Source organism: Pinus tabuliformis, chromosome 9 (genome assembly GCF_031772625.1).
Source record: "Pinus tabuliformis cultivar Carrire ecotype Pingquan chromosome 9, CPIR1, whole genome shotgun sequence".
NCBI lineage: Eukaryota > Viridiplantae > Streptophyta > Pinopsida > Pinales > Pinaceae > Pinus > Pinus tabuliformis.
This window is the reverse complement of record NC_142307.1, coordinates 1,387,345,602-1,387,361,156: the sequence shown is the minus strand read 5'-3', so window position 1 is coordinate 1,387,361,156 and position 15,555 is coordinate 1,387,345,602. Positions and strand designations below refer to the sequence as shown.

At 38.4% G+C, this 15,555-nt stretch overlaps 2 protein-coding genes and 1 pseudogene across 2 annotated transcripts; all 3 read right to left on the bottom strand.

Annotated features, from left to right (window-relative positions):
- Positions 1-1,184: 1,184 nt before the first annotated feature.
- LOC149153692 (putative linoleate 9S-lipoxygenase 4 pseudogene) lies at positions 1,185-1,907 on the bottom strand (annotated as a pseudogene).
- A 115-nt stretch (positions 1,908-2,022) lies between these two features.
- Positions 2,023-2,698, bottom strand: LOC149153691 (putative linoleate 9S-lipoxygenase 5). Its single transcript, XM_089443899.1, has 2 exons — positions 2,397-2,698; positions 2,023-2,290 (listed from the first exon to the last, which is right to left on the bottom strand). The coding sequence occupies exons 1-2, from the start codon at positions 2,696-2,698 to the stop codon at positions 2,023-2,025; spliced, it is 570 nt and encodes a 189-aa protein (XP_089300025.1).
- An 8,526-nt stretch (positions 2,699-11,224) lies between these two features.
- Positions 11,225-13,930, bottom strand: LOC149153690 (uncharacterized). The gene is made up of 4 exons (XM_089443897.1): positions 12,884-13,930; positions 12,659-12,763; positions 11,610-12,499; positions 11,225-11,483 (listed from the first exon to the last, which is right to left on the bottom strand). The coding sequence occupies exons 1-4, from the start codon at positions 13,928-13,930 to the stop codon at positions 11,225-11,227; spliced, it is 2,301 nt and encodes a 766-aa protein (XP_089300023.1).
- Positions 13,931-15,555: the final 1,625 nt, after the last annotated feature.

The window sequence follows — 15,555 nt, the reverse complement described above, 5'->3', positions numbered from 1 at the left end:
TTTTCCCTACATCACAGAATTTACATATACTTAGGAACATTATTATGTTCGAAACAAAGTTGCAATCTATTGCCTGGGTAGAGCTTGAGTATTAGAAATGCGGGGGCTTCCCGCTCACGCTACTAAAATATCGTTTTCATTACAGGTTTACGGCATTTGGATTGAGCATCCCTCATAGGCCTACAGAGGATGTTGCTTTTGCAGTAGCCCGATTTTACCAGAGAGGAGGAACATTCCAAAACTATTACATGGTGGGGTTTATTCTTATTTTGTATTAAGCTCAAGGCCATATGTATAAATATTTATGCTACTAAGCTCATGCAGTTATATTTTTGTTTTTATTTGCATGATAACCCAGGATTTATTAAGCAACATACATCTCCCTAACCCTTAAACACATCCCAACCCTTAAACACCTGGCCTCTCTCAATAGAATAAATGAACAATCTTATTTACCATATGCTTTTTATGTTGCAATACCATGGAGGCATAAACTTTTGCTAGACAACTGGAGTTCCATTCATTGCCACCAGTTATGATTATGATGCACCAATTGACGAATATGGTATGCAAGAGTTCCCAGTGCCAAATTCTATTCCACAGGGAAAGTGTATATAGATATAATTAAAATTTCTTTCATTGATTGAATGTTTTCTGGTTCAATTACCTTAATTCCACAATGGGAATTTAGAACCATTGTTAGGTCAAAGGGGGCATCTGAAAGAGTTTCACAAAGCTATACAGAACTGCTTGACTAACTTGAAGGCATCAAATACTGTGGATATGTAGGCAACAATATATTTTAAAGGTAGTAGCTTATGTGCTACCTTTCTCAGCAACAAGGGACTTAAGCATGCAGCAACTGTGCAATTCAATGGAAACTCTTATCAGCTACCTGCTTGGTCTGTTAGTATCTTACTTGACTGCAAGGTTCCGGCAACTCAAAAAACTCGAGTTTCTCAACCCCGGCAGGGACTATCGCTACGACAGTCGCTCCCTTGTTAATTGATAGATTACAACACACCTACTATTATTTAACTTACGTATAACATTATGAATTAATGCCTTGTGAATAAAACCATTATTGTTTAACCCAGCACATTGTTATGACACATTCTTTAATATATGACATTCTAATGGCGAATGGTGTAAATTAAATAGCAGTGCTATTCGGAATTCCCTTGCTAGTGAGTCAGATCTGAGGTGTTTGGATAAAGAAAATTATAAGGAACCTTGGTTGGACCAGACCCGTTCTTCAATATTTCTGCATTCTGGTTTCTTTCTCTTATATTCTTCTCTATCCCCTTCAACTTTGTTCCGAAACGTTCAAAAGCCTCTATCACACGTTCATCATCCCTCCATTCATTCGTGGGTCTCTGCCCCAAATATACCTCGTCTGTTGAATGCTTCGATAGGATTTCTATCAGGGCTATACCAAGGGTGGTTTGAAACTGGTTACTTAGAGTTCTAAGGATAGCCAAGTCCGGATTCTCCACCAGCTCTGAGAACTCCTCGGACCCTTCTTCAGGGATCAACCTTCTGCTCATGGTGGGCCGATCAGACATGTATCCGGAGTAAGGGTATTGCCCGTAATTAACCGCAACATGAAGAGCCGAGGCCACCCATTTGATTGTTGTTATTGCTTTTTCAACTTCTTCCACACTCTCCATGTTGTACCACCATGTGTCATCCTTCTTGTCTCTGTGACCAACATTTCTGATTTCGGTCCACCATGCTTGAAGCTCTGTATCAGATTTCACTGCATCATCACTTTGGTAGTACAAGGACAGGTACTCCTTAACCCATGAAACTATTGCGAACCATATCTCCAATCCATCCACAGCATAAGGGTAGTCTTCGATCATCAGCTTCAACCCGTAGGGCGTTGATGAGTCCACCACTACCATACCCCTGTCAAGTTGTAACCACATATATATATATATATATATATATATATATATATATATATATTCAAATGGATGACACAGATCGACAATAGATTTTAGGCAGTATTGATTATGATTACCTCTTAAGGAGATCTGCAGGCAACCCTTGTTCGTCAAACCTCCAGTCCTTGTATGCTACCGCAGACATCTCCATGCTATACTTTCCAGGAAATACTGTTGTTTCAAGAATGCCTCCACCATTTATAAGAATTTGGCGAGCCAGAGCATTGATGTTCATGGTGTCCCGGAAATGGGGGCTCAGTAGCTTATACACGGGATGCATCACACTATGTTGTCTGTTGGTGGCGACGATAAATGGCTCCGTCACTGCGTGAGTCTTGAACCTGAAAAACTCCCACCATCACTCAGTTGGGACCCTATATTATATAATGATATTGTAAATACTAAACAGATTCTGCGTGTATATTCCCATATTCTGCATGATTTCACCAGTGACTGATAAGCTGATGGCAACCAGAATCATTAACGGCTACGTAGCATTTGGCGAGCTGCAATAGAGCTCCTTGTGCGCCTTCCTCTGTCGGGGTAAGAACCTCCTGAACACTTTCGCGGCGTTGATCTGAAGGGGGTAGGCTCAGCTCGATTGCGACTGGTCTTAATGTGCCATCCTTCTTAAGGAAGAGAATTGTGCGAGAAGCATATATATTGGTGGTAGGCAGGGCGTTTATTCGGTTCACATAAGGCATGAAGACATCATGGTGGTCCAGAATGAACAACCTGTTGTCCTCCATACTCTGAACATACATATCATATAAATTTATAAATACATATTTTTGAAAGGGATTCAAAATCTTGAATATAAGATTTTTAATAATTTAAAATAGAGACCTATCATATTAATTTTTTTTTTTTTTTTTAAGGAAGACCTATCATATTAATGTTTTGTAAAATCAATCATGGTCAACTATAGTATGATGTTGCATTGTGACAAATATTGTTTTAATAAGAAAATCAATCATGGTTCAATGTCATATTGTGAGAAAGGTTGTCTAGATCTGAAAATTAATCATGCTTAACCATGGTCCAGTGTGTCAATATGAAAATCATGCATGGTCAACCATGTTTTTTTTAGGGTTTATAATATTTATCTTGGGTTTATATACCTTGAGTTTATAATATAATCCCTTGAGTTTAATATTATTCCCTTGGGTTCATAATCCCTTGGGTTTTTAGTATTAATACCTTGGGTTTATTAATCACTTGGGTTTACAATATCAATCATTGTCAACCATGGTCCAACGTTGCATTGTGACAAACATTGTCTCAATATGAAAACTAACAATGGCAAACCATGGTTCAACTTCACATTGTGACAAATATTGTTTCGATTTGAAAATAAATCATACTTAAGGATAGTCCAATGTCACATTGTGATATTGATTGTCTCAATATTAAAATCATCCATGGTCAACCATGTTTATTTTAGGGTTTATAATATTTATCTTGGGGTTTATATACCTTGGGTTTAATATTATTCCCTTGGGTTCATAATCCCTTGGGGTTTTAGTATTAATCCCTTACGTTTATATTATTGCATTGGGTTTATAATCCCTCGGGGTTTTAATATTAAATCCAAGGGATTGATATTATAAACCCAAGGGTTAATACTAAAACCACAAAGTATTATAAACCCAAGGGACTAATAATATAAAACCCGTAGATGACCATGATTTATATCGAACCAAAAATATTAATATTATAAACCTATGAATAATATTATATTCTAGGAATATGAATCGTTAGATTAATATACCCAAGGGATTGATATTATTATCCCTTGAGTTTATAATATTAAATAATAATTATTATAGAGAAGAGTTTTCGGTGAAAATCACATCGTAATTTATTTGTCGACGCGTTTTGAACTAACAAGTGTGATTCAAGACGATGAACCACACTTGTTGATTTGAAACGCATCAACAAATAAATTATGATGTGATTCTCACCAAAAACTCTTCTCTATAAACTCGATATAAATCACAAAAACTAAATTCAATAATTATTATATAAAAATAATAATTATTAATTATAATCATAATAATAATATTTTGTTACAATAATTTTTTGTATTATTATTTTTATTATTATATATTTATCACTAATAAATATAAATCAAATTTTCAACTATATCATCCACATTAATATTTTTAATAAATATTAATGTGGCTGTGTTGGTTCATATGCATATTCCCGTAAATAAAAAACATCATATTAATTTATAATTATAAGATACGAGACCTATCATATTAATTTATAATTACAAAAGGGATCTCGAACTTGGAATATAAGATTTTTAATAATTTAATACACAGCTTTCCATCGATAAGAGATGTGCTCTTTTAATTGAAGTTTGACTTAAATAATTCTTATATCGAGGATTTTGCTCGAGAAATATTTTTTTTAATTGAAGTTTGACCTAAATTATTTTTATTTATTATTATTTATTCATAATTTAATTTTTTTGTTTATTATTATTTATTCATAATTTATGTTTTGTTAGAGTAAATTTTATTTAGTTAATTTTATTCACTATGGACACTGGTTATGGACTAGTGACTTAATTGAAGTTTGAATTAAATAATTTTTATTTATTATTATTTATTATTAATAATTTAATTTTTATGAGACTATAATAAAAAATTAATTTATTGTGATTATGGGTTATTGATTTATAATTTTTATTGGAAAATTATGATATAAGAAGATATCGTTGAAGAAGGTTAACTCTTAAATTCTATTGAAGTGTGTGTACTTTATTCTTTTAGACATGAATCTATGATGTTTTAGAAGCACACATTTTTAATCATTAGGGCTCCATAATTGTATAGAGTTCTATTTATGAGAAGTGACCATGAAAGGAAAACAAATATATTAGAATTGTTACATTTTGTTGTATTTGGTCCACTTAAAGAAACTTTATATTTATAAGCCTTATTTTGTAATATTCATAGATGATGCAACTAGGAAAATTTGGGCCCATATTTGAAAAGAAAATGTGAAGTGTTTGAGATATTTTAAAAAATTCATGTTGTTCATGATAGTGAGACTAATACACTGTTGAATTGTTTAAGAAAAATTAATGGTGGATAACATTGAGAGTAACATATTTCTGAATTGCTAGGCAGAAGGCTGCAAACCCCATGAAGAGGAAGGGACCCACGAGAAAGTCCGACAGGAGGAGAAAGGAGAAGACAGAGGTCAGGGATCTAAGAATAGAGCTAAGATGGGGCCCTGTAAACTAAAGTCCAACATTAAACCGCAGGTAATCCTAAATGATCCAGCTCTGCATGAGCATAGGGATCATATGACAAATTATGCAATAATATGCAAGTTTATGGGAATCTAGCCAATGGAAAAAGCTCTATACACTTGGATAAAATACACCTGGAAACCAAAAGGAGAGTTAAATATACATCTTGGATCTAAAGGTTTTTTTATTGTGGTATTCATGAACTTGGAAGACAGGGACAAAATTTTTGAAGGAGGACCATACTTCTATGCGGCTGTTGGTCTCTATATGCGACCTTGGATGATGAACTTTGTTCCGGAGCGAGAAACATTCACATCAGTCCCGGTATGGATTAGACTATACTCCTTACCTTTAGATTATTGGATGCCAGAATCTTTAAAAGCTATAGGTAACAAATTAGGTCATTTTTTAAAGATTTCAGAGGCAACTCTCCGAGGAAAGTATACCTCCTTTGCCCGCATATGTGTTGAGATGGACTTATCAGGAGCACTCCCAGATGAAGTCATCCTAGAAGTCTATGATGATGAATGGGTTCAGGCAGTTGACTATGAACACATACCATTCAGATGTCGCAAATGTCATGAACATGGACACCTATTCAGAGACTGCCCTCTTAATAAAAGGGAAGAACACCAGAAAACCAACAAAGGGAAAGACCTCACAGGTTTTATTAAAGTGGGAGGAAAAGGGAAAGGAGGGGGAAAGAAGACCCAAAAGAACCCTAGTGCAAGCAAGGCAAGAAGTCACAACAGTTTTGAGATCTTAGAAGAAGCAGAAGAAGAGGAGGGAACTCAAATGAAACCAGAGGACCAGGAAAAAAGGGGGAAAGGAAAAGAGACTAGCATGGAGATCATTCAGGAACAGAATGAACACAAAATAGACCCATTGAGCACCATGGAAATAGAAAGGGACCATGATATGACCCAAAGTGAAAGTGGTACAGAGGACCAAGACTTACAGGAGATCCTTGAGAGGGAGAACCTTGAACTAGAAAAGTTTCTAGAACAAGGAGGCAACAAAGGAATTAACTCTCTACCACAGGAGGAAGTTGATAGGGTGCAACAGCTATTCCTTAACAGGTCACATCATAAAGCCCTAGGAGTCAAAAGAGGACATGACAATCAAGAAAATAGAGGGGTTACCTCAATGGGATTAACAATAGGAAAATCGGCTAAAAACCCAAGAAAGAAAAGAGGAAGAAAGAGACAGAAAGAATTGCTACTAGAATGTGGAAAACTCATGATTGACTCAGGCAGGATGAAAGATCTCTCCAGTTACTCCTTCACAACCCCCCTCAATGAAGCTCACAACCTGGAACATTAGAGGACTAGGGAGCAGAAGGAAACAAAGAAATCTAAGTAATAGAATCAAAGAGGAAAAACCGAACATAGTGTTCATACAAGAAACAAAATGCTTTGTAGAGAATATCAGAGAAAAGCATAGCAAATGGTTAAATAAATATGAGTATATTGAGGTCAAAGAAACTAAATCAGCTGGAGGTATTCTCACTCTATGGAATCCTCAGAAATTTGGTATTCTTGATGTGGAGGTGTCCAGGCACCACCTTTCTTTGATTATGCAACCTGTGGGTGACAGGGAGTGTTATATGATCACCAATGTCTATGGCCCTCAACCACTGGAAGATAAATTCAGGCTCCTCACCTCTCTGGAGGAAATGAAAAAAAGACATCCAGCATTACCCTGGATTCTGGGGGGAGATTTTAATATGATCAGATCCCTAACGGAAAAAAAAGGGGGAACCAGAATACTTGGTAGAGATTTAGTTGCCTTCCAGAACTTCCTCACCAATATGAAACTGGTGGATATGGACACAAGAAATGGCATTTTCACTTGGAATAATAAAAGAGGGGGTTCTACCCAAGTAGCCTCAAGATTAGATAGATTCATAATCTCAGAAGAACTTATGCTCACTGGACGAAGCCTGGCAGCATTCATCCTACCTTTTGGAGGTTCAGACCACTGGCCCATCCAACTGGAAGCTTCCTTAACTGGAAAACCAAGAAATAGACCCTTCAGGTTTGAGAATGTCTGGCTCACTCACTCTGATTTCCTCACAAACATTGAGAAATGGTGGAAAGAAGAGCTTCACTTTCAAGGCATGAAGATGTTCCTTCTACATCTCAGGCTCAAGCACATCAAAGGAAGACTCAAAGAATGGAATAAAAATGAGTTTGGAAACATCTTCAAAGCTAAAGGAGAAGTGGGAAAGAAATTATAGGAAATAAACCAAATTCTCATCACAGAAGGCTTTACAGAGGAAAGAAAAAAGCTAGCAAACTCGCTTCAGCATGAATGGGACAATAGATGTCTACAAGAGGAAATCTTCTGGAGACAGAAATCTAGAGTACAATGGATTAAGGAAGGGGAGAGAAACACCAAATTCTTTCACAAATCCACCATAGCACACAGAAATAACAATAGGATTTTGAAACTCACAGATCCTCAAGGAATAGAAAAAAATACTCATGAGGAAATGGAGGATGTACTAGTCCAACATTTTCAGAGCATTGCTGAGGAAACCATAGCAGACAGATCCCAATTCACGAGAAGATTTACTCAGTATATTCCTAAACTGGTTTCCAGGGAAGACAATTATAATCTCAACAGACCAGTAATGGAGGAAGAGGTCGAGGAAGTTATCAAAGAGATGCATAATGGGAAAGCTCCAGGCCCAGATGGTTTCAATGTGGACTTCTTCAAAATATGCTGGAAGATAGTCAAACAAGATATTCTAGAGGTAGTGGAGGACTCGAGAAACTCTAAATCAGTTTTGAGGGTGCTCAATGAATCCTTCATTGCCTTAATCCCCAAATAGGAAAAATCCACCTCTCTTGACAGGTTCAGACCCATAGCATTATGCAATGTGGTGTACAGAATAATTTCCAAAGTCATTGCCAACATACTTAAGCCCCTCCTCCCAACTCTGGTGTAAGAGGAGCAAACGGGTTATGTGGAAGGGAGACAAATTCTCAATAATATAATTCAAGCTCATGAAGTGGTACATTCCCTCAAAATCAACAAGCAGGTAGGGATGATAATTCAGTTGGACATAGTGAAAGCTTATGATAAACTAAGTTGGGCTTACATAAGAGATGTTCTAAAAGCATATGGCTTTGACCATAATTGGATAAGGTGGGTCATGGCTCTCGTCACCACTGCCAGTTGTTCAATTCTTCTCAATGGCTCTCCTTCCAGAACCTTCAAGCCTACAAGAGGTCTCAAACAAGGTGATCCTCTTTCCCCATTCCTCTTCATTCTCATGATGGAAGGGTTAGGCAGAGCGATCACGGCTGCCAAGGAGGAAGGAAGAATACAGGGACTGAAACTCACTCGAGATGGAGACACTGTGACACACCAACAATTTGTGGATGATACTATGCTGCAAGGCATACCTACAGTCAAGGAAGCCAAATCTTTCAAGCAAATTATATATGAGTTTGCAATGGCATCTGGTACTGAGGCAAGCCTCTCAAAATCAAAGATCTTCTTTTTCAATATTGATATTTCTATCCAGAGAAACCTCTCCAGAATTTTAGGCTTTCAAAGAGATTCACTGCCCTCGAAGTATCTGGGAGTTCCCCTCATCAACAAACCGCTGAACAAGGACATCTGGGAGTCTGTAATAAACAAATTGAAAGACAAGATCAGCAAGTGGACAATTGGATTAAAGAGGGTAAGTGACTATTGGGACCAGACAAGGAACAATGGCAAATGGAGAATTTGGAAACTTCCAGATTACAACGTGCTGACAATGCTGCAAACTCAAGCTAAAGCCCTGGAAGCTATTCTGGAAAAAAGGAAAATCTTGACCTCAACCTCAGATGACCAATTAAGATGGGGAAGAAATAATGAGGGTGACTTCAACCTCAAAGAAGCAAAAAGAATAGTTACAGGTATTAACTTTCCAAACACTGATAAGACATGGAAAGACCTTTGGAATAACCCACATTAGATGAAGATTAAACTATTCAGGTGGCTAGTTCAACAAGACAAGATTCTAACGTGGGAGAATCTCAGAAAGAGAGGTTTTTCTGGCCCCTCAAGATGTCACCTATGCGGCGAGCAGGAAGAAACCACAAATCATCTTCTCAATCTCTGCTCCTTTACCTCAACACTATGGAAATGGGTTGAAAATGTCTTCAAGCAGACAGACAGGAATGAAAATAATATCATTGTTACACTGAAAAATTGGAGAAGAGATTTCTCGGACAATGAGACAATAAACACAGCCTGGGCTTTGACTCCAGGGTTCTTGATCTGGAATGTATGGAAAGAGCGCAACAACAGGATTTTCAGAGACAAAAATGGACCAGTGAGTAGCATCATAACGATAATCCTTAAACAACTAAAGGAGACTGTCAACACCCTTGGGGGATTTTCCACAGGAAAGCATACAGGATACAGAGAGGTGTGCATTCTAGAAAGGTTGGAGTTACAGACACATATCCCTCAGAGTCCACATCTTACCATAAAGCATACTTTAGAGGGAAAGGATTTCTGGCAACCCCCTTCACAGGGCTTTTTAAAATTCAACATAGATGGAGCCTCTAAAGGTAATCTTGGAGACGCTGGTTATGGTGGAGTCATGAGAGATGAGGAGGGAAACATAAAAGTAATCTTTCACAGTCATCTGGGAAAAGCTACCAACAATATGGCTAAACTCATGGCTATGGAGCAATGCTTGGAAATACTGATAGAGCATGACACGCATAATGTTATCATCGAGGCTAACTCGGAATTAGTCATCAATTTGGTCAAGCAGATAGGCTCAATATCAGCACCAAAGAAAATCTCAAGTCACTGGAGGCTTCTACAGGTCTATAACGGAATTCAATCACACCTAAGAATTCTAAAAACTCTCAAGTTTGTGAATGTATGCAATGAAGCCAACAGAGTTGCAGACTGGCTAGCTAATGAAGAGGTCAGATGCACACGAACTAACATGTGTTATAGGTGGGAGGAGGTAGCAGATAGCCAAATGCGAGAAGGTTGTTCATATCAGGCCCTCACAGACAGGGAGCAATACCAGAATAGACAGGGCCACAGAATATCAACGTTCGTCAATGAAGATTAGGAGTATATTAGAAGGATACATAGGGTATGGGAAGTTAAGGGTCTGGCAAGAGATCAACATAGTTTGTATTGGCATTGGAGCTACTGGAAGCCTGGCCAGAGAAAGTCCTCGTGCCATTGGCAGTTTGCTAATGAGGAAGAAGATCGACGGCGATAGGAAAATTCATGAAAAACTTATGTGAGAAAACACATAGGAAAACCTGATCACAGGAAATTTCGTTCTAAAGTTGGTCTTTGGGAAATTGCTCACTCACACCAATTGTATGCCCTAGCTTATCCACGTGGAAAGACACATATTTATTTCCATTACAGTTTCCAGCACGTAAAGTTCTTGGATGATTGAATGCATTTATGGCGTTGTTTAACGAGGGTTTAATCAGCTAAGAAATTAATGGAGAATTTATGCTTGAATCAATTAAGAAATTAAAGAAAAAAAAATTATTAATGGTGAGAGTTTTTGAACCATTTTTTTTTTCAGAGGAAAAAACCAGTATAGATTTATATTAAGAAAATATAAAAGGTCTTCAGTACATAAAACAGATGAAAGAGCTATAAGAAAAAGCCCCCCACTAATTGCTGAGTAACAATAGACAGATAGTCCAAAACAACCAGTGACTGAAACATAGAAAACATAAGACTGATGAATGAGCTATATGATAAAGCCCCCCACTATTTTCTTGATAACAAAAGACAGATAGTCCAATCAACCAGTGACCGAACCAGGAAAAAGCCATGAAACACAACTTTATAGCCCGCTTGTCCAAAATTGCCACAGATAACAAAACTGGAAGAACTGAACCAGGAAAATAACCCATGAAACACATCTTTTTAGCCCGCTTGTCCAATATTGCCACAGATAACAAAACTGGAAGAAACAACCCTCGTAATGTAGAAGGATCCAACAGCTTCTCCTTTAAACGGAGATCCAAAGAGACAAAACCATCGATGTCAGAAGATATGCAGCCGCAGAGTCATGTATCATGAACATTTGGCGAGAGGACGTTTTGGTGAGACGATTCATGGAAAGCCAGGATCTTCTGAAGAACAACATGTAGGGGTTCTCTTGAACCTTGGAAGATATGTGCATTTCGTCAGATCCACAAAAACCAACAGGATATAATAAACAGCGACCTCCAGGATGAGGATTGCCTACTCCACCATATAAAAGCATCCTGAACAGAAGAAAAAATCATGTGAGGAAACCCAAACAAGACAAATCATACCAGATATTAAGGGTCGAGGCGCATTGAAAGAACATATGCAGATTTGATTCCACATCGTTGAGGCACATGGGACACCTGCTCGGCCCCTGCCAATTCTTTCTCTGAAGGACTTCCCAAGAAAGATTTTTATTCCAATATAACAGCCAGGAAAAGATGATCATTTTGAGAGGACATGAAGCTTTCCAGAAGCGGGAAGGAAACAACAGAAGAGGACCCCCACCAATGACAGAGATCAGATCAGCGTAAATAAGCTTCACGCTTGCAGGCTGATTGGATCTTCTAAGGCACCAAACGAGAAGGTCTTTAGTGCCCGATTGCTTGATTCCGAAGTTGTTGAGACTAGCTTTAACCGAATTCCATAGAGGGAACATCGAAGGAGGCAGATGCAAGTCCTCCCCTTCTTTCCACACCGGGAAAGAACCAGACCACTCCTTTATCAGCCTATCCCATGTAAAATATCCCAGCCTGTGAAGAAAGAGGACCAGCGGCAGAGGAAAAGAGAAATTCCGGGCGCATGAAAATGAATCATAACCAATGAACATACTAGAGCCTGAGAAGAGATTCCAACTTAAATACTGCATAAATAAATGCTGAACTTTCCTGAGACTCTGCCAAATCGACGATCCACTCCTAATGCCAATGGACTCCCTCCTGTACCAGTGTTCAATGCACCTTCCTCTTAGATATTTGCCTTTTATAATCTTGCTCCACGGCCCATCACCGATTATGCCACGATGGAGAGACTTACATAGGAGAGCATTACCAAAGATGCGCAGGTTGAGAAGACCCCATCCTCCAACATATTTTGTTTTTGATATAGCCGCTAACTTAACAAGATGCATTTTGTTCTGAAATGCGTGTCCTCCCCAAAGAAAATTTGCGATCAGCCTGTTCATATGATTAATGGTGCTTGAAGGGAGATAGAAGATATGTGCCCAATAGACAGAGAGTTGAGACAGAATAGCCTGGACAAGAACAAATTCGTCAACCAAAGAAAGAAGTTTAAACTCCCATCTTGAGATCCTTTTATAGAAACAATCCAAGAGCCATAACCAGTCTGATTTTGTGTTTCCTTTAGCCCTTAAAGAAACTCGCAAGTATTTAAAACCTTGCGATATAAAAACAGGAGAAATACTCAACAACTCAGCTATCCAAAGAACTAAGTCCATATTTGAATCATTATGATACAAGGAGGACTTTCCCCTGTTTATAAACAGACCAGTGGCTTTCTGGAAATTAACAAGAATATCATTAATGCACAACCATGAAGCCTTGCAGAGCATAGCCAAGATAAGGACATCATCCACGAAGAGATTATGAGAAAGGGAGACCTACTTGCAAATCTTTACCGGGCGGCATCGCTTCTCCACTACTGCTTTATTCAACTGCAAGCTGAGACAGTTCATAACCAGAATAAAGAGTAATGGGGACAGGGGACAACCCTGTCGAAGACCTCTCTCCGCCTGAAAAAAAGGAGAGGGGATTCCATTTACAATCACTGAATATTTAACATTCTCAACACAGCTCATAACCCAGTTAATACTTGGGGACTTCAGTCCAATTTTTGCCAGCAGGATTCTTAAAAAACCCCAATCCACGCAATCATATGCTTTTTGCAAATCAATCTTGAGAATGGCCGCGTCCATATTCTTAGACAGCATTGAGAATAGAGCTTCCTGTGTCATAGCGACCGCATCCAAGATAAATCGGCCCTTTAAGAAGGCATGCTGATCCCTCGAGATAAAGGCATTTAGAGCAGGTTTCAATCTTTCTGCGATGATTTTTGAGGATAATTTGAACAAGATGTTACAAAGCGAGATAGGCCTGAAGTCATGGAAGGTTTCAGCCCTGTACTTCTTTGGAATCAGAGCAATAAAGGTTGAAGAGGTGGCAGAATGTATGCTTCCAGACATCCTAGAAGCATCAACCATCCGTAACAAGTCCATTTTAATAAGATCAAAGAAGTGGGAGAAAAATTCGATTGGCCACCCGTCCGGACCCGGACTTTTATCCTTTTTAAAGGACTTGATAGCGCTCAAGAGCTCTTCCTCGGATATTGGCTTTATAAACTCATCATTTGCAGCTTCATCGAACATTTCCGGAACCAGTTCTATGCCCCACATAGCATCTTGAAAGAGAACCTCCCTTCTTTTAAATTGGTTTTGAAAAAATCTCACGGCCTCCATTGTGATCTCATTCTGTGATATGAGAATATTTCCCATTTCGTCTTTTATGCTCCAGATAGTGTTCCTTTCTCTCCTTGCATTAGCGAACTTATGGAAGAATCTCGTATTCATGTCTCCTTCTTTGAGCCAAATGGCTCTGCTCTTGAGACGCCATGTTGCCTCCTCCTTTTGCAAGATCAATTGTTTCCTTTTCTCCAGATTCCTTATCATAATTTTCCTTTCTATAGTTTGACTGTGATTGTAAAAGAAAATCCAGCTCCCTTCATGTAATTTCCAGCTCATGTTTATCCAAGCTCCTCTTATGATTTTGCCAATCTTTCGTCACGACCCGCAGACTATCCATCTTTACGCGGAAAGGCATATAAGGCGCCATTTCAGCTTCATGGATGGATTTCCATTTACTGGAGATTAATTCATTAAAAGATGGATCAGCCAAATGTATCCTATTGAATTTAAAGGGATAACCGAGCCTGATGACATTTTCGCGCCATTTTAGGAGAATGGGTCTATGGTCTGAAGTGTGATCACTTCCAATTGATAAAACTGGCATTCCCATATTTCCAATAATGCTGACATGCATAATGACTCTATCAATTCTCTTAGCTATGTACGCCTGCCCGGTCCTACTATTGTCCCATGATGGTCTCATTTTTTCCGGAGCGATGTCAACCAGATCCCTGTTTAGCAATTCTTTTCTGATTCTGTCGGCCATTGGATCAATTTTCCTCACTAGAGCTTTTACCGGAGCAACAGGAGAGAGTGACCTTGATCATTCCAGAGAAAAATCTTAACATAGAATAGGAGAAACCCGAGAAAAGCAACCCAATTTTTACATAAGAAGAAACCAAAGATAACAGATCTCAGAAGCTGTCCGGCTTTAAACCAGCCAAAAGCCAAAAGGCCCCGGATGTGAAGAAACACGGGACGATATACCGAAGGAATATTTATGTGCTCAGGAAGCAACGTAAAACCATCTAGTCCCGCTCCAGGTGTCCATGCATGTACTATAAACTTGTAGGAGACTATAGATAGGTGTCTGAAAGCTGACACCCACCCAAAACACTTAAGCCAATCATCTGCAAGATTACCTGAAAGTGCATGCAGGAAAAATTCTGTCAAGACGCAAGGTGGCGAAAGCTTGTGGGAAGTCTTGCGGACCAAGTCAAACTCCCGCCAGGTGCCTAGCCAAAACGAGTGTCCAAACGCCTGAAGGTGACTGAAAATGCATGCAGGGAAGCTCCGTCAAAACACAAGGTGGCGGAAGCTTGTGGACAGTCTTATGGCCAGATTAGACCATAAAAACTCCCGTCAGGAGCCCAACCACGACGAGTGTCCAAACGCCTGAAAGAGTCTGTGAACAGGTGTCTAAATCTCTCTGGAAAGACGCATGCTCTCCCGCGCTCCGACTCCAGCTCCAGCTCAAAAAAAACTATTGTCTAAGATGGTCCTGCCTTAAACCAAAAAAATAACAAAAAACCCATCCAACCAATACAGAATACAGAATGTAGACCATTTCTCCCGTTACTGCTCTACAGATGTATGGCAGTGAATTCTTTTGAACCATTTACACATTATTATACTTGATATATAATTGCTATAAGCAATATATAATTGATTAGCTATTAACCAAAACAAAATTAAAACTCTTTCATAATTTAACAATATTAATTAAATTTTATTAATTTTTCATAATATTTAAATTTATTTATTTAAAATCTAATTAGTTCAATTTTACCGCTCTTATATTTTTATGTATTATTTATAACAATAATTTGTAAAAGAAAACCTATTGCACAACCCACATAAAAGCACAAATGGCGCGTAACAGCAGTGTC

What these genes read in the sequence shown, in the direction of transcription:
- LOC149153690 (XM_089443897.1), bottom strand. Translation starts at nt 13,930, where the DNA reads ATGATAAGGAATCTGGAGAAAAGGAAACAATTGATCTTGCAAAAGGAG. An exon ending in TGGAGAAGCGATGCCGCCCG is followed by an intron (nt 12,764 to 12,883) that starts GTAAAGATTTGC and finishes GTTAATTTCCAG; the next exon opens with AAAGCCACTGGTCTGTTTAT. An exon ending in AGTTGTTGAGTATTTCTCCT is followed by an intron (nt 12,500 to 12,658) that starts GTTTTTATATCG and finishes GTTCTTGTCCAG; the next exon opens with GCTATTCTGTCTCAACTCTC.
- LOC149153691 (XM_089443899.1), bottom strand. Translation starts at nt 2,698, where the DNA reads ATGGAGGACAACAGGTTGTTCATTCTGGACCACCATGATGTCTTCATG. An exon ending in CATCAGCTTATCAGTCACTG is followed by an intron (nt 2,291 to 2,396) that starts GTGAAATCATGC and finishes GGAGTTTTTCAG; the next exon opens with GTTCAAGACTCACGCAGTGA.